The sequence below is a fragment of the Python bivittatus genome, unplaced genomic scaffold (assembly GCF_059951505.1).
Source record: "Python bivittatus isolate LINGU-HERP-01145 unplaced genomic scaffold, Pbiv_v1 ctg000700_np1212, whole genome shotgun sequence".
In the NCBI taxonomy this organism is placed as follows: domain Eukaryota; kingdom Metazoa; phylum Chordata; class Lepidosauria; order Squamata; family Pythonidae; genus Python; species Python bivittatus.
The window spans coordinates 51,853,275-51,876,254 of NW_028277098.1; the positions used below are offsets into that span (position 1 = coordinate 51,853,275).

At 39.4% G+C, this 22,980-nt stretch overlaps 1 protein-coding gene across 6 annotated transcripts in view; it reads right to left on the bottom strand.

Annotated features, from left to right (window-relative positions):
* PTPRF (protein tyrosine phosphatase receptor type F) overlaps nucleotides 1-22,980 on the bottom strand; it is a 513,056-nt gene that overhangs the window by 50,075 nt on the left and 440,001 nt on the right. For 4 of the 6 annotated variants that reach the window (XM_088153590.1, XM_088153592.1, XM_088153591.1 and 1 more), the window contains 6 exons: nucleotides 14,758-14,784; nucleotides 11,361-11,478; nucleotides 7,633-8,211; nucleotides 7,142-7,239; nucleotides 2,269-2,522; nucleotides 1,472-1,562 (listed from right to left, as the gene is read on the bottom strand). In XM_088153590.1, the coding sequence (XP_088009716.1) occupies nucleotides 1,472-1,562; nucleotides 2,269-2,522; nucleotides 7,142-7,239; nucleotides 7,633-8,211; nucleotides 11,361-11,478; nucleotides 14,758-14,784 (1,167 nt within the window). The remainder of the gene's footprint in view (nucleotides 1-1,471; nucleotides 1,563-2,268; nucleotides 2,523-7,141; nucleotides 7,240-7,632; nucleotides 8,212-11,360; nucleotides 11,479-14,757; nucleotides 14,785-22,980) is intronic. The other 2 variants (XM_088153593.1, XM_088153595.1) reach the window with 1 other exon arrangement.

Genomic DNA, 22,980 nt, shown 5'->3' on the forward strand with positions numbered 1-22,980 from the left:
CTGACTGAAATCGGTCCAGATAATCCACTTCCTCTAAGACCCTTTGCAACTGCTATCCAACCACCTTACCCACAAAGGGAAGGTTGGAAACTGGGTAAGAGCTTCTAAAATATCTATTGTGGAAGCCCATGAATTTGAACTTTCAGAGACAGATAATAATTCAGCAGGCTTTGAAATGGATTTATCCCATCCAACAAGCATACTTTGCAGTGTGCACTGGAGTACTGGCAGATATGTCATCTTCTTCCATATCTTGCCGTCTGCACTATAGCAAAGTTTTTCATAAAATCCCAAATGATACTAATAGATTTCATGGGGGATCCAAATAAAAAAATGATCAGAGTCACCCATAAATTCATCAAAAATGATATAAACACACCAAGAATTTAATTACATTGCTTGGAGAAGCTCTCAGATACTTAAGTGTGTTTTTCTAATGAATACAAATGAATGCCAGGCTCTGAACGGAAATTCTAATTTAAAATGAAGGAGGAGGCATGAAATATATTTCACACAAACTGGCAGAGACAGACATAGAGCAGCAGAACAAATATGTTGCCAGAAAGACAGAAGTTACATAAAATCATGCTGTTGTATTAGGGACAGAGGCTGTTGGCTTTTGGTCTCTAGAATGGTATTGTTGCCTTTTATCCATACACTGGGTCTTCAAGTCCTATCTGTTGAGATCAAATAAACATACACACAGAGTACAATATCTAAGCTTCAGTTTTACATCTTGCTTTGAAGAGAGATTGTGAAATAGAATTTAAGGGCAGGAGGAAATGAAGTGTGATCCATAAATGCAGTAAGTCCTCTGGGAATTTTAGTACAATGGCTTCTTCAAGTTAAAATGGGCATTTGAGCAAATTAGTACTTCTAAGAATGTAGGAGATGGTGATAAACCCTGCTATCCTAGAGGCATAATCTCACACATGCAAAGGCAATGATATCCAACTTCCGAAAACCCCAAATTCTCTATTAATACTACTACTATCCCCAGCACCACAGGGCTGGTGAATATGACTGCTATAATCTTCTCAGTTTAGTATATATGCTGTAGGTAACCCTGAAAGATTCTCAGGAAAAGATGGATCTTTACAAGTTTGTGGAAGGCCAGTAGAATATGGCCCTTACCATATTCTTGTCTTGGAGGGTAAGCAATTCCATATGATTGGGCCCCTGTCCCTTGGGATCCTGAGGAGGTATTCTCTGTTTGTGTAATGTGGGTAGATTTTATCAGGCAAAAGTGCACTTTTTAGATACCTTCATAGCATTAAGCGTTTTAAAGATATTAACCAGCATTTTGAACTGCACTCAAAAACCTACTCCTAACCAATGCAGTTATTCAGTTATTATGTTGTTTTATTCATGAGGGGAATCACACATATTTATCATTTAGGGGATCACAGATCCACCTCTCATCTGAGAAGTTTGAGAACCCCTGCATTAGTGTATTTCTTTCTTCTCCTACCTGGTCCAGTTCCATCTCATCTGGACTCTTCAGTCTGGAGGCAAGCATATTGCTTGTGTGCTCTGTTGGTACTACCACAATGTAATACCACCTGTGGAAGGAGAAGAGGGAAGAGGTGAGTTCTCCTAGAGATAATGGGATGCCCTCCATGACATTCCTGAACTGTTACTCACTACTTCACTTTCTTTGCACTCTCCAGACTATAGTCTGCTGTCATGAATTAGACAAATAATGTTATAAAGCTTAATTTTTTATAGCTCAGTACCAATTCCAGTGGTATGTTATGGAACCATAAACACAAATGAGACTTCAACAAGCTTTGTGAGGGGATTTACATACATTACATAAAGTAATTGGGCTGAATAAGGTCATCTTGGGTCCTTTCAGAGGAAAGGAAGGGAGATTATGGCTTTATGGCCTTAATTACCATAAAAAATAGATAACTGAAAGAAGCAAGATGCAGTGCAGAAAAATAATTGTCCAAAACCAGAATCAACCAGTAAGTTGCTGCTTCAAATCCTATACACTAACCTCTTGTATTTTCTCTCTGCTATTGTGAGATATTTTACAGCATTTTGTAGTTGAATTCACACAATTAATCAAAATATATGAAATCTGACATGATTCCCAGTTATGCCATCCTTACTGCCCATACAAAAATTTATTTACTTCACAGGGATTTCCTAATTTGAATAGGAAAATACAATACTAATTTCTACTACACTGTGTTTTTGGAGGATGAGAACACAGCAACAGATCAGTATCAGGGTAGAATCAGAATTGCGGGGAGAGTATACCTGACTGGCATAGAAGTCTTCACTTTTGGGAGAGTGAGGGTAAATTGTCCGTTATGGATATATTTGTATGTGGAAACAGGCTTGGTCTGGAAAACATTAGGTGCTGTCCGGATGAAGACCCGATGTTGCAATGCACCTGCACTACTTCCCCGGTTTGTTAGTGCAAAGGAATAATTTGTGTCTGGCTCCAAATCATTAATCAGCTTCTTCATAGAATGTCCATCTACCTCCACAGTCTGCCCATTGTATAGAATCTGAAAGCAAAGTAAATAATGCATTGCATCTCATACTCAGAAACTTCCTCCTAGGAAAGTAATGAATTTTGTCACCAAATTTCTATCTCCAACTGGGGTCTTTTCTATAATCTTCACACATGAGACTATGTGAAAACTGATCTTAAGTGTGATAATTACTAATATGAGGTACTATCTTGGGCATTTGTCAATTCTTAGATAGCACTGAGTTTCTAGTTCCACTTCAACTGGGCTGTAGATCTAGTTTTGAAACTGAAACTATCTTGAGCATTCTGTGGGAACATTGCTGTCAAAAATGTTACCTTATGGATTGTTTTGGAATTTACAGCATGTTTTGCTTCCGCAGATTGCAATATACTCCTACTTTTCCTATCTGAATGGATGATTTCAGAAGGTGGCACTAAGAATCTTTTATTCTGCAAGTCTCTGGAAGAAACAGCTTGATGCTGCCTCATTGGTTTTGTTACTGATTTTTTAAATATAATTTTTATTCAAGAAATTTTTAACAAGATAAAAACAATACAAATATTAGAAAAGAAACAAAGCAAATAAGGAAGAATAGTGAATAAGTAAGAAAGAAAATAGAGAGAAAAGATAAAAGATTATAAAGCGTTTGTTACTGATTTTCTATGTTTTAATTTTATGTTATTAAATGTAAGCTACTTGGACAAAGACACATGAAGAAACAGTAAAAATTCCTTTCCTCTCATGGCTGATGCAAACTTGCCCAGATAGGTGGTATCTGGAATACAGTGAGCCATCTCTGCTTTACTAGCCAGGGTTTGGTTCCATCTTTAACTACAGTCTAACTGTGACAAAGCAGCAGCAATTTAGAAAAACCCCTCAGTTTCTAAAATACAGTAAATATCTAACTAAATATTTGCTAAAAACTAAGATTATGGAAGGGAAGCCAATACTTTATATCCAGGAATATTCTACTTACCACTTGATGAAAATATGAAAAATCAGTCACATTTCACAAGAAAGTATATGCTCAAATACACTTTTAAGAAATAGGGAAGAAGCACTCTTATATCAGGGACATCAGGTTCTGATTGCAGCAGACCATTTTGCCATAATGCCACCACTTACTCATTCTACCAGACCAGTCTTTTTTTGGGGGGGGGGGTGTGCAAGGAATTTGTCTCCTGGTCCAGATGAAGTGATGATTCTTGCTGGAGGAAACTGAAAACCTCACTATTGATTCCAATGGAAGAGAATATGTGTAGCTCAGGGTTGAACTGTGGAGTCCTTGGAGTTTTCTGAGCTTGGCTGTTTTCTTGAAAATGTTTCGTTACCTGGCTAGGTAACATCTTCAGTGCTAGAATGGAATAGGGTTTGCTATCTGTTTATATACAGTGGCATGCCCTGTCAGTGTTGGTGGGGGTGTGGGTTTTATTTTTTCCCTCTGGTACTTCTTTGATTAGGGTATTGTTTACTGCTGATTGTATGTCTGGTTATAATCTTGGTGTTAATCTCTGCTTATCTGGGTGATGATTGCTGGTGAGGAGATGTTCTAGTCTTTTGTCTTCCTTTCTACTGTCTCTTTTGAATAGTGTGTAGATGTTGTTTATCTCTATGTGCCTGTTGATGGCTGCCTTGTCTGAATACCAAGCTTCCAGGAATTCCCTTGCATTTTTGGATTTAGCTTGGTCTAAAATGCTGAGTTTCCCAGTTGAAACTATGGTTAAGTTTGTCCATGTGTTGTGAGATTAAGGAGTTTTCATCATGTCTTCTGACTGCTAGTTGGTGTTCACGGATGCGCTCTGCTAGCCTTCTGCCTGTCTGTCCTACATAGTGGTTGTTACAGTCCTTATACTGTATGTTGTAGATCTCCTGTTTTTTCTTCTTGGACTACTGCGAGGGAATTCTTGGAAGCTTGGTATTCAAAAGACATAAGCAGAGATTAACACCAAGATTATCACCAGACATTCAATCAGCAGTAAACAATACCCTAATCAAAGAACTACCAGAGGGAAAAAACAAAACAAAACCCACCTCCCCACCAACACTGGCAGGGCATGCCACTGTATATAAACAGAGAACAAACCCCATTCCATTCCAGCACTGAAGATGTTACCTAGCTGGGTAACGAAACGTTTTCAAGAAAACAGCCAAGCTCAGAGAACTCCAAGGACTCCTCACTATTGATTTTCAGTAAAGAAATTCCAGAGGTCCCAGTTCTCCCCAATTAAAATAAGGAAAAAGAGAAAAATCATGAGATTTATCCTATACCTCCTTGTTATAACCCAGATAATATATGCTTTAATTAAATCTGTTAAAGAGAAAGATGACACCCTTTGGGATGTAGATTTAGTGTGAGACTGTTTATCAAGTGTAAATAATGCTAATTGTTCCCATGGAGATTTATCAGCAGTGCTTGTTAGATTATTAGGCTTTGGCATTAGGCATGGCATTCTACATGCTTGAATTAAACAGCTGGGCACAAAGGGAGCCTTGTTTGGAATATTCCTGCATCACAGATCATACCAGGGCTAGTTATAGGATGGTACCTAGCCCTGCACATAGCCTGCACAACCAGGATTGGCAACAGATATAAGGAAGTTCATTTACACTTCTTGTATTTGCATGGCTACTCACTGTTAGCAAACCACTAGCATCACCTGCTCCCAAGCCTCCGCATGGCCAGTTTGTGGGGGAAACTGGTGTCAACTCTTTGACTTAACTCTTACCAGTAGCCTCAGCTGTATTAATTGGGCCAGACCTTCTGAAACTTACACTGTAAGTTTATCAAGAATTAGCTTGATAATTCGTTAGTTCTACTAAGAACACACTGGATCTTTGGAACTGGAAATGAAGAAATCCCAGTACAGACGCCACTATTAATAAATGTGTCAGGCTTCCCAGTCCAGGACTCAGCTGTAAATCTTTAAATCCTGACTTTAACAGGTTTGACTACGCAACAGAAGTTGCATAGCTCTGTCAAGGTCATCCTCCTTACTCCTTCCAGTAAGCTTAATCTCCAGCAGCGGTTCTCTGTTCATTCAACACAGTGTAACTAAATAAAAATATTTATTGCAAACTAGAAGCCTTATTAAACAGTTGATTCCGCTCTGTCAAGTTGAAGGTACAGTTCCCTTCTTACACCCATGGAGTTTATACCCATTGCTGCTTCTTTCTGCCTTTCCCTTACTTCAGAGGATTCTTTGCTCTGTACTTCATGGCTCTGAAACTGAGTACTGCTGGTTGCTGAATAAATTTGCATCTCTGCTCTGAGAGCCTCTTGGCTTAACTCTCACAGTATATCATTCACTGCTAGCAAAGAACAGTAGACACAGCTACATACTAAGATGCCCTCAGCCTGCTCTAAGGCATTGTTTAGAGTGGTCAGATGTCCAGAATCATGCCAGACAGTCTGGATTTTGTAAAAATGTTCCTTGTCTTCCCTCTACTGGGTTCCCCTTTTGCCTGCCTTTTTTGTCGGTTCATGTCTGCTTTCCTGTAGGGTTAGCATATTTGGGCTGTAAAACTCCAGGCATCCATAAGAAATGGCATCTCTTTCCTGTCTTCTAGTGGAGGGCCAGACTTTTGCAGCCCAGATATAATAGTTCTACTCTCTGGTTTCTTGTAGAAGATTTGGAGGCAGTAAAAGCACATCCCGGCATGAGACTGACTTGGCTGTCCTCCAGGGAGTCTGCATGGTCATGGCAGAATGATCTGGGTAGAAAGGAAGTGGGAGAGATAAATACAAGACCTGATGCAAGATTCTGACCCTTTTATCTTTCTCCTGGAGGCCGTCAATACAAAATTAAATAGTTTGCTACAAGGGCAGCTGATGCTGGTAGGATCTGCTAGTTATAATGCCAACTCCCACCCCATGTTTGTTTGTGTGTATGAGTAAGAGAGAGGGAGAAAATGCATGGAAAGTTCTTTATGTATGTGAGAGAAAGTGTGTGTGCATGTGGTAGGGCAGAGTTATCAATATCAGCCTGGTAAGTACTCATCTAACATTTCTTTCTATTGTCAGAGGTTTTTTTAAGTTGGAGGTAAAGTTTGTTGACTCATCATTATCTTCCTTTCTTTTATCATGTCTCTTTTTTTAGGGTCACTATCTTCCTTTTTTTTAAGTATTTTAATGGGCACCCTATGTTTAAATATTATCTTAGGTAAGTGGAAGTTACTTTGAATAAGCTCCCATGGCACTAGGTTTATGTTTCTATGCCCTTTACTGATAGAGCCTGATAATTCAGGAGTAATTCCATAAAATTAGGAAACATTTTAGAACATTGAAATCTTCTTTAAAGCCAAGAGATTTTTTCTGGGAATGCAAGGGATTTGGACCCATACTTGGGAGGATTTGCCTAGCTGCTGATTGCCACACTTTAGTGATTGAGACTTAAAGAGGTAGGAACATACTCTGCAGCAGCTAAGACAAAGTACTTTGGTGCCAAAATCCTGATATGTGTCCCTAAGCTTACATGCTTAGATGGTTTAAACAAATAGTGACCTGATGGCAGCAAAACAACTGATTTCAGATAAATAGTCTGATCCCTTATCACTTTTATCGAATCAAAGCCAGAATAGGCCAACATGGAAGAGTCTACAGTAATTACTACTCTTAGATAAGGTTTCCATCCTGGACGCTGACAGTTCCTTACCTTGAATGGTACGGCAGATTTATAAGAATCAGGCACTTCCCAACTAAGCAGCACTGATGTTTTCATCACAGCACTGACACGGAAGTTCTTTGCGAACACTGCAATTAAAAAGACATCTCTTGAGCTTCTTCTGGGGAACAACGTAGGCAACTGTTATCAAATTCTGCCCTTTCACATCTTAGACTTAAGCTAACACAGATTTTTCATTTTCTTCTTTGGCTCATCATCACAAAAGGCCAAAAGGGAGTAGTTACTGGGTACTGGTTCCTCAAAGAAATCCCTTTTTGAAGTTTACATGAAATCAGTTGTGATAAAATGTTCATCTGCAAAGAAACAAAATCAATCATGCAACCCTCATGCCCATTCCTCCCCCCTCTCCTGTTATAAGGTATGGTAAGACTGAATAAGATAAAGGTAAAACTGAATGGACCATCTTTGATCCATTTTCTGTAATAGTAATTCAGAATATGACCACAGCAAGAAGTGCCTACCTTGTTCCATTGGCATCGTCCTCGACTGAATGCTGGGGCTGAGAGGTCCTGCTCCCTTGCTATTGTATGCTCTAACTTTGATGTCGTAAGTTGTATCAGATTTGAGATTGGTCAGAGTGATGCTTAGTTCCTTAGTAACATTGGTCAGGTTTTGCTGGCTGTTTATGTCTCTATACACAACTGTGTAGTTGGTAATTTTTCCATTCCTCTCAAACAGCAGGGGTGGATTCCAAGTCACTTTAGTGGTGGAGGTGGTAAGCCCCACCACACGCAGGTTCTGGGGGAAGCCACTTGGTACTTCCTCTGGAGTTGTTATTTCTTTCTCAAACTCCTCCCCAGGACCTGCCCTATTCTTTGCAGACAATTTGAAGATGTAAGTGGCACCCTTGTAGAGTTTGGTCACGGTGTAGTGATCGTCATCTTTTCCAAAGTGAATTATTGTCATCTTCTCCTCATCAGCACGTTTGTATCGCAGCATGTAGCCCAAGAGCTCTCCAATCATTTCTTTGGGAGGGAGCCAATTGATTAGGGCAGTATTCATGGATGTGGTGCTGATCATCATAGTAGGTTTGCCTGGGACTGTGGAACAAAAACTTTAGATCTTGAAGCACTCAAACAGCATTAGAGCTGAACTACATATTGAAAACCAGCAGCTACATAGATTTGCCTGGATTATGCTGCATCAGATTGCAGATAAATGATCCCATGTCTAAATGAATTAGCATGTTAAAAGCATTATGCACAACCAGAATGGCACATGTGGGAAATAGTTCAGTCTAGGAAGAGCTGTTCTTCATTGTATTTCTGAATGGGTAGTTTAGCTTCTACTACTCTCTATATTACATAATTAAATAAATAAATAAAAAACAAATAATTTGTCCACGACTTTAATTGGGGGGGGGGGGCTTTAGCTCCAGAACTAAAGAATAATTGTTAATCTAGCATTTCATTAAGTGATGTACCAACATGCAAAAGGAAACAAATTCTATGATAAATCATTTAAAATGCAGAAGATACAAGTATAGTTTTTAGCTTCATAAATAAACCCAAATTTAACAATTCTCCATGTTATAACCAAAATCAGTATCTATGGACTGCTTACCTATCTCTGTCTTAAATCATAATGCACCTATCCAAGCATTCCTTGAACCCCAACGTTTTTCAGAATGTCAAATAATCCAGACTTGGATAGTTTGAAGAAGGTGAAAAGTATTATCATAACATAGCTATTTGGTCACTAGCATAAGTTGTTGAGGACATGTCCAGACTCAGCGCTGGAATCCCTGCTAGTTTGATGCAGACAAATTTCATAGCAGCAGTTATAATTTCACCACCTGTGTGAGCTGGTGAGAGAGTGTAGCGTGCTGCTTGCAATCAAAATACACTGCGTTTGAGCTGATGAACTGGTTCCTGCTAGGAATGCTGATGTGATGCCTGAGCAACAACCTGATTCCAAATTTTATATGTGCAGTACAAATTAAGGGCTGCTCCCATCAAAGCTTAACACCTGCTGTATAAAATGGATGGTTTCATGTCTCAGTTACGCCCACAATAGACACATCTCTATCCCCCACATCAGGTGAGATTGATGTGTAAATCCATCAGCAGCAGAACTATTCAGAGCCTGTTTACTGCCAAAATAAGCATTAGCCTGCACTGGATTGTGGCACCCAGAGACAAATCACAACAGCACAGTAATATTCTGCCTATGGTTTGAGTAGGTTTAGTTAAGTTACGATGATGATGATGATGATGATGATGATGATGATGATGCTTCTCTGTGAAGACCACTTAGATTATGGAAAATGTTTAACAAACTTTACCTGTTTCATTGGATATCGTGGTGGTAGGGTGAACAGAGCTGGTATGACAGAGAAGCTGAGAGATAGCAGCACTAAAAATGTCATAAGGAGGAATTTTAAAAAGTTTCTATGGAAAGCTTATGTAAAACTGCGCTTGGAACTAATCTGAGATTTTGTCAGACTAATGTATATATGGGAGAAGGAGAGACTAACGTACTCTTTTCGTATGACAGCAACCCTCCAAAGATACTCCCCACCCCATCTGTTCTCCAAATGCCTAGCTTCTCTTTCTACCACTACATTAACATTTCTGGAACTAGTATAATCTTCAATGGAAATAAGTTTTAAGAACCATTACTGTTCAAATTGGGCAAATCCTAAGGAAGGGGTAGATAATAATTTCATTCATTGTTTTTGATCTGCCAAGTTCAAAATATGCACAAAATCTGGAGCCAACATAAATTAGCATACCGTAAACAACCAGGCAGCATTCCAAAACAAGAGACTACTACAGAAAGTCCTTCTAAAAAGCTCTGCATTGTCTCATTTGATATACTTGGATAACAGAAGACATTAACTACAAATCCTGACTATGCTAGGCAGTTTCAACTGAATCCTACTGTGCTTTTTATTGTGAACCTCTCTGTGTCCCTGAGTCCATTCCCTTCATCTGTTTGTTTGTCCTTATTTAGGCAGGAAGGAGGAGCAGGCATAAGAAATACAGCATTTCCCTAATTAGGGGTAATAATTTCTGTATTCGGGATCTCAACGCTCTTCTGTTCTATATTACATCTTTGCAGTTATATCTTCACTTCAAACAGCATTTCCAAACAGGTCCTCAATACACTCAGGAAATTATTCAGGGATATAGCTCAGAATATATGATTAAGACCTAGACATTACATTAGCTCATTAAAACTGTATACTTCAGTGGTTTCCAACTTAAAGCTAGGGACCACCAGTGGACTGAGAATGTAATAAGGGGGGTCACTGATACAGGTACTAACAGATTTTTTAAAACATTAAAGTCTCAGAAGATCACCAAATCTCATATGATTTTGGTGTTCACACTTGATGTTGGCAATTTCAGTATTTTTTAAAAGTTGGGGCTAATTTTTATTTATTCTGGGGATCTGAGGTATGTCATCAGGGGAAAGGTTACATGTACTGCATATAGACACAGTGTTGCCAACTCTTGGTCATGTTGTGTTCATTAAAAGCTGTTGTGGTGATCCAGATAAAGGAAAAGTTAGGAACTACGGATATAAATAAAGGTCTTTAAATGAAATCACCATGTGCTTGTAAACAGATATAATTTCTTTTCTCTGCCTGGTAAATTAAGGCCCTGATAGTTTAATCAAATTAATTATAGACAGGATCAGAACAGACAAAACAGTGTATAGAATCATCAATGTCAAGTGATGACCAAAGGACAGAGATAGACAACTTAGTGCTTATCCTTGCCATGAAATGTGATAATGGCCACCAGTATAGGTGGTTTTTAAAAAGGCAATTCATGGCTGATAAATCTACAAACAACTATTAACCATGAGAGCTAATAAGTGATGAGTGGTAACCTTTCAAATACCAATGCATGGGATAAGTAACACAATAGAGTCACTGTGTTCCTCTTCTGCTTGAGGCATCTGCTGGCTGCTAATACCTGCAGATTAGAAAGGTTGAAGTGGCCCTTGGGGAGCAGAGGTCCATATTTGCATTGTTTGTATTTAGTTAACTTCCATGCATCACCACCTGCAAACAGTCTACAGACCAGGTGAAAGAGGTAGAACTTTTCCATATACCTGAGTCCTCTGAAGATTAACATTTCTGCCAGCACATAACTCTTCAACTGCATTAATGATTCAGCAGCTCAAGAAATTAAAATAGGCCTGTCTATCAAGACATATTGTAGAACAAATGGCTTACCTGCTCCAGTTGTAGCAATCACTTTGGCTTTGCTGCGGGCCCCATCCCCTTTAGTGGTATAGGCTGCGATGCTGACAGAATAGGTAGTTTCTGGTAAAAGGCCCCCTATGATGGTTTCCTGTAGGGAGAAAAAGGTTTTCTTATATCAAGCAAATTGAAAAGGAATGAGTACCAAAGTATTTCTGTCTCTCAGATCTACTCTGGAGTTCCCCTAACCAATTTAAAAATTTGTTTGGTTCCAAGGTCTTTTATCTCTCACAGCTGATACATATACAGTATCTCTTCACTAAAACTACATAGGTGAAATTAAAAATTGGAAAGACAACTTTTTTAGATTCCATAATATAGGCCAAGAAACCTCTCTTTTATCAAATTATGTACACAGATATTCAACTTTCTTCTCCTAATTTGGATAGCAGCTGAAAAGATATGGTAGCATTTCTGGAGAAGCTTGTGGAACTCCACAATTATAATTGCAATGTGATGGGGATTACTTGTGGTCTGAATTTTAGTATCTCATAACTGAATGTCACCAGAGAAGAACCAAATGCTGTTGAGTAGATGATGATGATGATGATAACAGCAGCAGCAAAAGGCAGCTAGCTTGGAACAGCTTACATCCTGCGACAATACCTTTAATATTATTAAACAACATCTGCCTATCCCAGGTCTTTGGGAAGGACTTGATAGGTGGACAAAAATGCCAAATTCAGTCTAAACATCTGTGTGACCAACCATAATTTGTTATGGCTGCCCATTCCAGTAGACTCAGCAGCATACAAAATACAAATGCATAGTTAAAACATTTAAAAACAAAACAAAATGGACAGCCCAAACTAACATTAACAATAAAAACATGACAGTGGCCCCACCAACACATTAACCCCAGGTCTGGGAACAGAGCGTTTTGGAACTCCAAGTGAGTGGCTCATCCGTATCTCTGGGAGGATGCTGTTCCAGAGGGCAGAAGGAGCGATAGAGACACACAATATGGCTTTAACTGAGGGGACCTAGAGCACACCCACTCTGCCCAAAGTACTGGGCAGGCAAAAACAATTGGAGTAGCGGCAAGGAGAGATTAATCTGGCTTCATCTGATTAATAATTTACCTCTTCGGTCTGAAATTGTCAAATTAATCTCCCACCTCTATCTTTCCACTGTACTTACTTTAACTTGCAAAACTTTCCTTTTAGTTTGCAAATCTAAATCTTACTGTGTCTTAGTTTCATTTATGTACAGTGCCTTCCAGCATCTCTGTTTATTGAACTTTAATTGCTACGAACCACTTATGGGAGACAATTTTTATTTTCAAAAGTGGGATCAAAATTTAACAGAAAGGTTCCTCAGACCAACAAGTCACACTATATTATATGCATTTGGTGATAGGAAGGGTTTCTACCCTATCACACAAAAACAAACTGTGCTGCTATGTATCCCTTGGATAGATGGCAAAAACAAAAAACAAAGAACCCCACCACCAAACCCCAGGGCAGGGCAGGGCAGGGCAGGGCAGGGCAGGGCAGGAGACTAACATGGCTGTGATTACAAAAAATAACAGCACTTCTATCAGAATTGGCAAGGAAGGTTTCCTACAGAAGTCTGCAACACATACCAAGCTCACCAAAAGAAAACACTGAGATGGGCAGCAATATAGTGGGTGAAACTGCAAGTTAAACCACTTGCCATTGCATGCCCAGGTGTTCAATAAACTACCCATCCCATAAACAGGAGAAAACAGGTTGTAACAATAACTGAAGTGAGATGTAAACTCAACAGAAAGGAAAGACAAGGGATGCTAATTTTCCTTTCTCAATGATGTATTCACAGTTTTAAAGGAGGGGTGTCTAACCACATTTGAGGGGGTGAGGTTGGCTTTGTAGACTGGCTAGGGAAAGCTATTTGTGAGGTAGTTCATGCGCTTTTGTAAACTGAAGCCTGGTTTTGGCCTTGAATACATGAACGAGCAGTCTGCAGCAAGATTAATCAAACAACTTGATGTGTGAATGCAAAACCCTTGCTTAGTTTATTCAGAGAATTAAGGCATTCATAAAGTAGAGTAAGGATTCCTAGTTTCTTCTGCACTGACAAAGCCAGAGTCTTGTGTTCGTATGGCATGCTAACCAAACCACAGATAGCCTACTAGTTGCACCTGTTTGCAGGTGAAGCCCCTGGGTGAAAGAGGGCGCATTGGCCAATCGACCAGATGTATGGTTTAGTATGCTATGTAGATAATTCTGATAAGATATATTTATTCTGTGGCCACACTGGGATTCTGTCACAGGATTCCATGGAGAGCAACCTGTTAGAAAATGATCAAAATGTTTTCAAGCAGAATTTAAAAATACTAACCCTGTGCAGGGGAATTCACTGATACAACTGAATATCAAAGCAAATCTGTACTATGATGGATACAGCAGGACACTTCTTTGGTTTCTGAGAATTGTTAACATTTCTTCATTGTTTTCATTTACAAGCCCAAATTAAGAAACACCAATCGGAATGAGGCAGAAATTAAGAGTAGGAAAAAAGACTCCCCTTTTCCTGGAAGTTTGCATGAGTGACCCGAATCAATCAACACACATCACATCAATTAAAATGATGTGGAAAGAGAAACTAAAATATATAATGCTACAGGCTATAAGCATCCCCAAAATAAACATTTAACACCACAGTGCACACAAAAGAGATTCTTACATGCTATTGGAGAAAGTCAAGTATGCAGAAGGAAGGAAAGAAGAAAGAAAGAACGTGGACTTGGGAAAAAGAGTGATACCATTCCAAATACTATAGACATAGGGCTGTCACTGCAAACCCCTTCTAACATAGTCCTTCTGTTTAGGAAGGAATGGAAGTCACACCAGTTATGTAATTGAAGCATTCTTTTTCTCTCTCTGTTCCCCTCTCCCCAAAGGCAATGGTCAAGCTTCTTCCTTCAAATTTATACTTCAGAATTACTTGAAAAAAAATGGATTTGACTGTTTTGAATATGATTGTTTTCTTATTGTAGCCTGTGTTTCTATCAAAGGTCATAGCTGAGAGAGCAAAGTATTTTTCATGACTGGGATCAATGAGGTTTAAAGATTATAGATCTGATTCTGCCATGTAACCAGCTGGGCCAAGGATTGTAAAGAGGGGCTGCTCCCCCTTTATCTGCCTTAAATTGCATTGCAACAAGCTGGAAATAAAGATGACAGAAAATGTCAATTGCTTCTCTGCACTTAGTTGCAATCTAAATGCCAATTTGTTCAGGATTTGTAGCTGGTTGAAGCTCCACAGAGCAACTCCCCAGAATATCTGAGGATTGATGGGGATGTTTTGACAGCACTATGCAAAGATTTCACAAGCTGATCCTCAGAACCGTCTGATCCAAGCAAACACACTCATAAATGGTACTTACGTGGTCAGCAGAGTCCTTAAGCCTCAACTGACGGAGACGAGAAGGAGGAAAGAAAATGGAGATAGAATAAGGGAACGGTGATGACGGATTATTAACACGTTCATACGTGAGGTTTAGTGCTAGCAAGATCCAAATAATATATACCGTTCTTCCACAAACGTGTCTCTAAAAATGTACAAAGTATTAGACCCTGATATTTAACTTCCTTCCCCCTTTCTTAATTCCCATCACAAAACTAAGTAAGTTGCCTTTTCAACTTGTGCAGAATGAATACAGCTGTAAACCTAAGTATACCTGGGCATGCTTCACCAAAACCACCTGGGAATTAGGACAAAGTAGCCATGTATCAGGTGGCTTAAGGCATCTATTACATCTAGTGCAGGGGTTGCTGCCTTGGTGTACCTTTGATGTTTTAAACAAATGGCAGAATCCGTCACTATTTATCTTCATATTTACTGAGGAATTGAGGGAAACGGAATGGGTGAAGAGACGCCTGAAGTGCTGCTGGGGGGTGCTGATGAGAGAATCTGCCTCATGGCAGTAAGGGCAGCGAAATGTCACTATTTCTCTGTCCTTACTGTGTCCATGTATAGCTGTCCAGCGGCCTTCTTTGGGATGGCCCAAGCCCTCTTGAACAGAGCAGACTCAGAGGTCTACCTGCAGGGCTACTCAGAGGAATATGCTGGGCATCTGTCAGACAAACTCCCTCGGATCCGCTCCCAGTTAGACTCTGGCCTTGGAGGAGGTCCTATAGAGGTGGCTGGGGTGCAGTTTTGCTCAGTTATCTGGGAGGAGTTTGATTCTGTTGAACCTGAGGAAGTGGACAGGGTCCCCATAACTGAATTTGGTTACCTGTATGTTAGATCCATGTCCAGCCTGGTTGGCTAAGGCCTCCCAGGATGTGATATGTGGCAGGGTACTGGTGAATTCTTCCTTGAGAGAGGGAGTTCTCCTCCCCTTAAAAAGGCAATGGTTTGCCCCTTCCTCAAGAAGTCATCGCTAGACCCAACTGTTCTGGACAATTTTTGTCCAGTCTCCAATCTTCCCTTTTTAGAGAAGGTTGTCCAGAAGGTGGTTGCACAGTAGCTTCCAAGGATCCTGGATGAAGTGGATTATCTGAACTCCTTTCAGTCTGGATTCAGGCCTGCATATGGGACTGAAATGACATTGGTCGCACTTCTGGATGACCTCTGGCAGGAGGTCAATTGGGGTATTGCATCCATCCTTGTTCTTCTTAATCTTTTGGCAGCTTTTGATACCATCCAACATGGTACCCTTCTGAACTGGCTCTGGGGGTTGGGTGTGGGTGGCACTGTAATGTGCTGGTTCTCTTTCTTCCTCTGGGGCCGGTTCCAGTCAGTGTTGATCAGGGGAGAGAGGTCCCACTCTCAGCTTCTGCTTTGCAGGGTGTCACAGGGTTTGTTTCTTTCTCTGCTCCTGTTTAATATCTACATGAAACCGCTGGGTGAGGTAATCTCATGGGACAGGATGAGATACCATCAGCTGCCAACTCCACCCTCCTCCAACTAAGTGATGCTGTGGAGGTCCTGTCTTGGTGTTTGGAGGCTATGGAGGTTTAGACAGGGAACAATGGCTTCAGCTCAACCCAAGCAGTGGCTTTGGGTGTTGGGACCCCTGGTTCTGAGGACTTTCCATCTCTTGTTCTAGATGAGGTCACACTACTCCAAACGGAACTTTGGTGGTCCTTCTGGACTCCCAGCTCCTATTCAAAGAACAGCTGGCAGCCATGGCCAGGAGGGCCTTTACACAACTAGATGTTGTGCACCAGTTGCACCTGTTCCCAGAGTAGGAGGCCCTGCTCACGGTCATTCACACCTTGGTCACCTCTTGTATGGATTACTGCATCGCATTCTACATGGGGCTGTCCTTGAAGAGTATTCAGAAGCTTCCATTGGTGCAAAACGTGGCTCTGCAGACAATCATATAAGCTCCATGATCAATGCATGTTACACCTCTGCTCTGTGAGCTGCATTGGTTGCCAGTTTGCTTCCCATTTCAATTCAAGGCACTGGTAATGACCTATAAACCCTTACATGGCATGGGACCAGGTTATTTGAGGGACTGCCTCTCCCCAGTTACATCTACCCATCCCATCAGGTCCTGTAGGAGGAGCATCCTCTGGGTTCTGTCAGGCAGGGACTGTTGTCTGGCAGGGCCCAGGAAGACAGCTTTTTCTGCCATGGCACCCACCCTGTGGAACATCATCCCCCAGAGATCAGATTGGCCCTGACCCTGCTGGCTTTTCACAAGGCCCTGGAATAATAAACAAACAAAGCAGTTGTTTTGGTAAGGGTAAATAGGAACTGAAGCCCCAAACAGTTGGAAAGCATCACATTGCCTACTCATGATATTGTGGACTACGTATGGAAGTTCTGGAAGTCAACTCTAGAAATGGCATCTTGTTAATGTTACCCATAAAGAGTGAATTTTATCTGGTTTTTAAAAAAACAAAACAAAACACTTCTGAATGTCTCTTGTAGTCAGAAGCAAATATGACCTTAGCAGAAAGAGGGCACAGAAACTCTACTGAATGTTGTGGTTAGACTCAAAATGAAGAAGAAAACACAACATACTAAGTTTCAGGCAATAGTTGCACTTATTACCATCAATTAAAATTTCATGATCTGAATTCTCAGATTCTTGTATCCACAGTGGTCAAAGCAAGCAATAACTCAATGTGGGTCAACAGGCTTTTTTAAGGAAGATATACCAAGGCAGCAGGTTTCTCATCACTACTCTTATTTTCTATGTCTGTCACATTAAAAGAATTACTGAAACTCCTGCTGAAAGCACATTTACAAAATCACATTACAAAATAAGTGTATTTCTGACGTATAGCAGCTACTCACCTCTTTGCCTCCCCCAAAAACATGCCTAGGTTCTGAAAGCAGGGTCATAAGGATTCATGTCCATCCACTCTAGAAGGCTTAATTACCACATGCTATCTAGCTTTGTGATCTCTCTGCTGTAACTTGCTTTGTAGTAAAGGAAGGGATAGCAATGCCAGGGATGTTTTTACAATCAGCAAAACTCTGGACCGTTACTCAGACCAGGTGAATTTCAAAGCTACCAGTTATTGGCCAGCCACTTCTGTAGAACAGAATACCCAGGAGCAAGATGTCTTGAAGTACTAACTGAGAAAAATTTGTACTTGCTCACCATCCTATGTGCAAACTTTTCCTTATCCTGTTTCTCCCTCCCCAGCAAAATGTATTTATCTTTATTCATTTCCATTCCTAAATCAAAGAGGTAATGATTGCTGGTTTTCAGCTGCTGTATTTTAATTACTACTATTTTTAGTTATAGATAGATAGATAGATATTCTTTAGTTTATTACATGCTTTGGATTATTTCCAAAAAGTGCGGTTTAGGATAATGTCATTGCTAACAATAACAACCCCCTTAAAGAATTATATGGAATAAATATGTTAAAATAAGAATATACACATCAGCACTGTTACATAAGCTGTAAAAACAAACAATCTATATAGGTGAGCAAAACATTCAGAACTGCTCCACAATTACACATTTATTTCTTACAAGAACTGGGTAGAAATATATGAAATGAGCCAGCAAAATGGTGGTGCATATTCAATTTTAAGTTTGGTTTTTTTAATGGTTATACTGACAACTTCAGCATACTATAATCTTTCCCTTACATCAGAGGAACCTCTATTGTAGAAGCATCTCTGTGAAATTTGCTGCAGCTAAATGTTTGAATTTATGAAACTGCTACCTACCAGATAAAAACAGTTCTCTGCTAAAACAGCCCAATTGCTTCTTAAGTATTTAGTGTCACTGAGTAAGATGAATGGATTTTAGGAAGCCAAAGGCCTTAATAAAAAAAAAAAAAAAAAAAACCAGCTGCTGCTACTGCTTAGGAGTGATATAACCAATGCAAGCAGAGCTAATGTTGGCAGTTGATATTTATGTTGCCTACAATGTCACTATAACATTTATTTTTAGGTTTTATCTGACTTTTTGTAGCCACTGTCTTTATGACCAAGTCTACCGTTCTAATAAGAGCACTGTGAAATAGATTACTTTCACCAGGACTACTCTAAGACTTATTTTCTGCCCTGTTTGCAAACTAAGTTCTGCCCTAGCACCACATATATGCCTGTTGAATACACACTCTTTACTTTAGCTGTCAAATTGTTTTTAGAGCAGTGAATCTCATGTGGATCTTGTTAATGAAGCCAAACTCAATAGTCATGGAACTGTCTTTCCAGAAGAAAAGTTGCTACCCAGGACCTGTTTTTCAGAAAGGCAACAGCTGATTTAAAGTCTTACTGTATTTCTGGGTTTGTCTTATAAGTTGTTATCAGTCAATGTATACAATCAAATATCCTCCAGATGTTTTGGACAATTCTCACAAATTCCAGTCAATCTGACTAATAGCAAGGGATTGTGAAAGTCGTATTTCAGAACCAGGAGAATGCTCCACATTGCCTACTCCTGGGTGTAGGCAATTCTGTATGTTCTTATTTTATCCCTTCTAAGTAAAATACCTTTCTAACCTGACAATTAAAATAAGTAAAGTAGGGTTGTGTATGTGCTACAGTACAAAAATATCCTGTGTCTTGGAATCTTGAATACAAATCAAAATCTCCAAATATGACTGAAAAACATAAAATATATTGAAACAAAGCCCAGGGGGATTTGAAGTTTATATAAATGGGATGGAACACAGCAGTGCAATTTCTCTGATATTGGGAATCCAAAGTTAATGTCAGATTAGTACATTTAACTACTGTATTAGAAAAGGGCTGCTTCAGTTTTACACTTAAAAAGGTAGAATATGTCTGTGTGGTAAACCCTATAGCAGAGAGTACTGGCTCCTGAACACTGCTAACGTAATACAAATTCCTGAGATAAAGCATGGTTGTCTGTCCATGTAGGACACAATGATTGACTCTGTCCTGCTAGCTACTTATCAGCTGGAGGCAGAGATACAGGGCAGAAATTTACTTAAGTATAAAGTTCTCTGACAGAGCAATCAGTTACTGAATTCAAATGAAAGAAGGAATATATAGCATATTTTAACCCTCCCTTCTATTAATTTTAAACTTAGAATGAAGAAAAGTATATATGGCAAGATGTCCCTCTAACTGTTCTTGACCAATGTATAGCAGGGAGAGGAGGAAAAAAGAGGAAGCAAATGACAGGACAGATGTAAGCAGTAATATTTATCAACACAATATGAAAGCTGAGTGCATCTCTGATGATTAAATATGTCTTCAGGTAGGAAAAGCAGACTCAACGAGTTGATGTCCAATTACAGCAAGGAAAAAGCAGTGAATAATTGTATCAGCCAGAATCAAGAGAAAGGAAATATGGATGGAGACACTATGAGACACAGCAAGAACTCTAAGTCTCAATCTAATGTTCCATTGTTACGGATCATCCAGACTTCTCTTTAAAGGAAATGGCTACTCATAAGTCGTCATTGTATGCACTAACAACAGTTGGTGATAAGGAGGAGAGTACCTGCTCAGCCCTATCTGCATCTGAACTGGAAGAAGAAATTGGAATTCCCCTGAGAGACTGGGAAGACTGGAATCTGTGCACAGAGTGTAAGCATCAAAATTTCTTTCAGCACAAGGCAAAATGTAGTTTTTGAAAAAAAACCTCTCTTATTTGAGAAACAACTAGATGAGAGGAATAGCCCAGAGAAGCTCTGATTATAACAGCTTCCAAAATGAACGCTGTCAGATCCTGGAAACAAAGCCATAAATTTGTTCCAGTTCCAGTTGTTTATCTCAAGTGCTCAGCTCTAGAGGTTTCAAACTGCTCTTCTGACTACACTCTGGAACTTTTGACTTTGCTTTGTTTTGCCTTGATACCAGGATTTCCAATCCCTGGGTTATTCTGTTGATTTTGCTTTCACCTCTGTAGCTACTTACTGTCCATGAGAACTTCTGAGTTTAATTCTGAACTGATTATATGCTGTGAGTTTATTCTGTCTCCAACTTTGTTAACCAGATCAGATTGCTTTATTCCTAGGTAATACTGGTGTCCTCCAGATGTTCTGAGACTGGAATGTTTTGAATTGTTTGCAAGAAATTCTGGGAGTTCCAGCCCCATCACACCTGGAGCATGCTAGGCTAGAAAAGACTCAAATATTGTGATGTAAGGTTCATTACAAATAAAAGCCTTGTTTTAAAAATATAAATGGTCTATCATAAGGCAAGAGCAGAATACATTGGTGGAGTGGAGGAGGTAGCATAACTTAACAGCTTTGAAATATCACAGGAAATTTCCCTAACTATGTGGGCTGGGGTGTTTAGAGTTACTGTCCAAGGTATCTGGAGGGCAACAGATTAGGGACAGATGTTTTATAGATTCAAATGGCTCTTCAGTCTATTTGGACACATACATCCCATCCCCACCCAAAGACATATAAGTAAGGCATTCCAGAATCAACTGTAGGTGCATGATCGCTGCAGAAATAAAAATGGCTTAATCTATCTAACCAGGCGTTGTAATCTTCCCAACATTTTAGAAGGCAATATTATATGAATGTTTTTCTGACTTCATGACTGTTCTGAGGCAGCTGGATCATGTATGTTATACGTTGCTGCACCTTAGCCTTCAAGCCTTTCACCTGACAGTGCTTGCAGCTTTTCCATCTATCTGGTTATCATCCAAGAACACCACCAGTATAAAAATGGCAAGTGCCTTCAGGAAGCACAGATTATTTTAATTCCCATCCACACCAGCTGATTTCTTGGATGAGATCCAGAATTATCCTACAAACTGAGTTGACTTATTTATTTGCTAGGAATCCCTTGCTGTTTAAATACATCTCCGGTTTAGCCCTTACATTTCAACAAGAAAAAATGACTATAATCATATAATGAGATAAACTGGAAAACATCCCAACAAATGTCTGTGAACAGTAAGAATGAAGCCTCTTTCTAGAAAACAATTAATATTAATGTTAGCTCTTGTCTAGCAAATAGGACAATAGAAAGCTGTGCAAGGCATGGTCATAGACTATTATACTGTGCCTCTATTGAAGAAAGGTGTATACAGACTGCATCATGTAGTGTTTTACATCAAAGTTAAAGAAATTTAACTTTGTTCTAGTGCTGGCTGTTTCTGCATAGACTTCTTTACTTTCTTATACAAAATCTGTGGGTTCAATGGTTCTAATTAAATTATTTCATCCATCGGAGATTAACCATAAAGCTTACTGAGGGTCAAATCTTTAGCCCTACAGAAGGACAGCAAATTGTTGAATTACACTAGCTAAAGGGACAACTTTCTCAGAGAAAAACCACTGTGCAGCTTCCCAAAGATGAACATTTGAAAAGATTCATAGAAATTTTGATGATCTAATCCAAGAAGTATAATCCTGTGCTAATAGGTTCTTGTTTTATTCCTCCTCCTTACTTTTTGGGCTGGGCTTTATCTTCCAGTGTATGAAAGGTGTGTGTGATTTATTTTATTTTCTTATTTTTTGCTATGCTTTGCTCCCTGTTGAGAGAGAGATAAATAATTCATCTATACTCAGGAAGCAAATCAATTAGTCAATGCAGTTCTCCTGTAATTCTACTGGGTGCCATTAAAAAATCTAGCTTACAACTGATCACCCCTAGCTTGCAACTGTAGAAGCCCCAGGAACTACACATTTTTTTCAATATGAATCCTCCCTCCTGCACCCCCCAGTACCCAAGAGATATTCTGTTTTAGTAGATAAAAAAATTACAACAAATAGTTCAAAACTAAGACTTTGTTTCTTCTTCATTTCAGTGACACTATGAGTATAGTACTTACACTAAGCAAGTCCTGACAAGATACTCAGTTCCAAAAAGATAATATGCAATGCTTATGTTACCCTGCTCCCTGGAGTGCTGGATTATATTAGGAAGGGTCTTCGATTTCACAAAAACAATTTTATTCTAACCAACCTTTTTCCTTTTGCTTTCATCTCAGAAAGTTCTCTGATTTGACAAGTCATGTCAATCAAATATAACAAAACCTTATTAACACTTGTAGTAAAATGGAGAACCACCAGTAAAGCATAAATTTGTTTCCAGCATACTACTGAAGAATCCCAGACTTTCATTTAGGATAACTTAATTAACAGTTAGAAGGCAATTCTAAAACTCATTTAGTCCATTTTTAGCAAAATTAGCAACATTTAATAACACTTAACCTTTTGGATGTGTTATTCAAAAAGCCCATTTAGCTGTA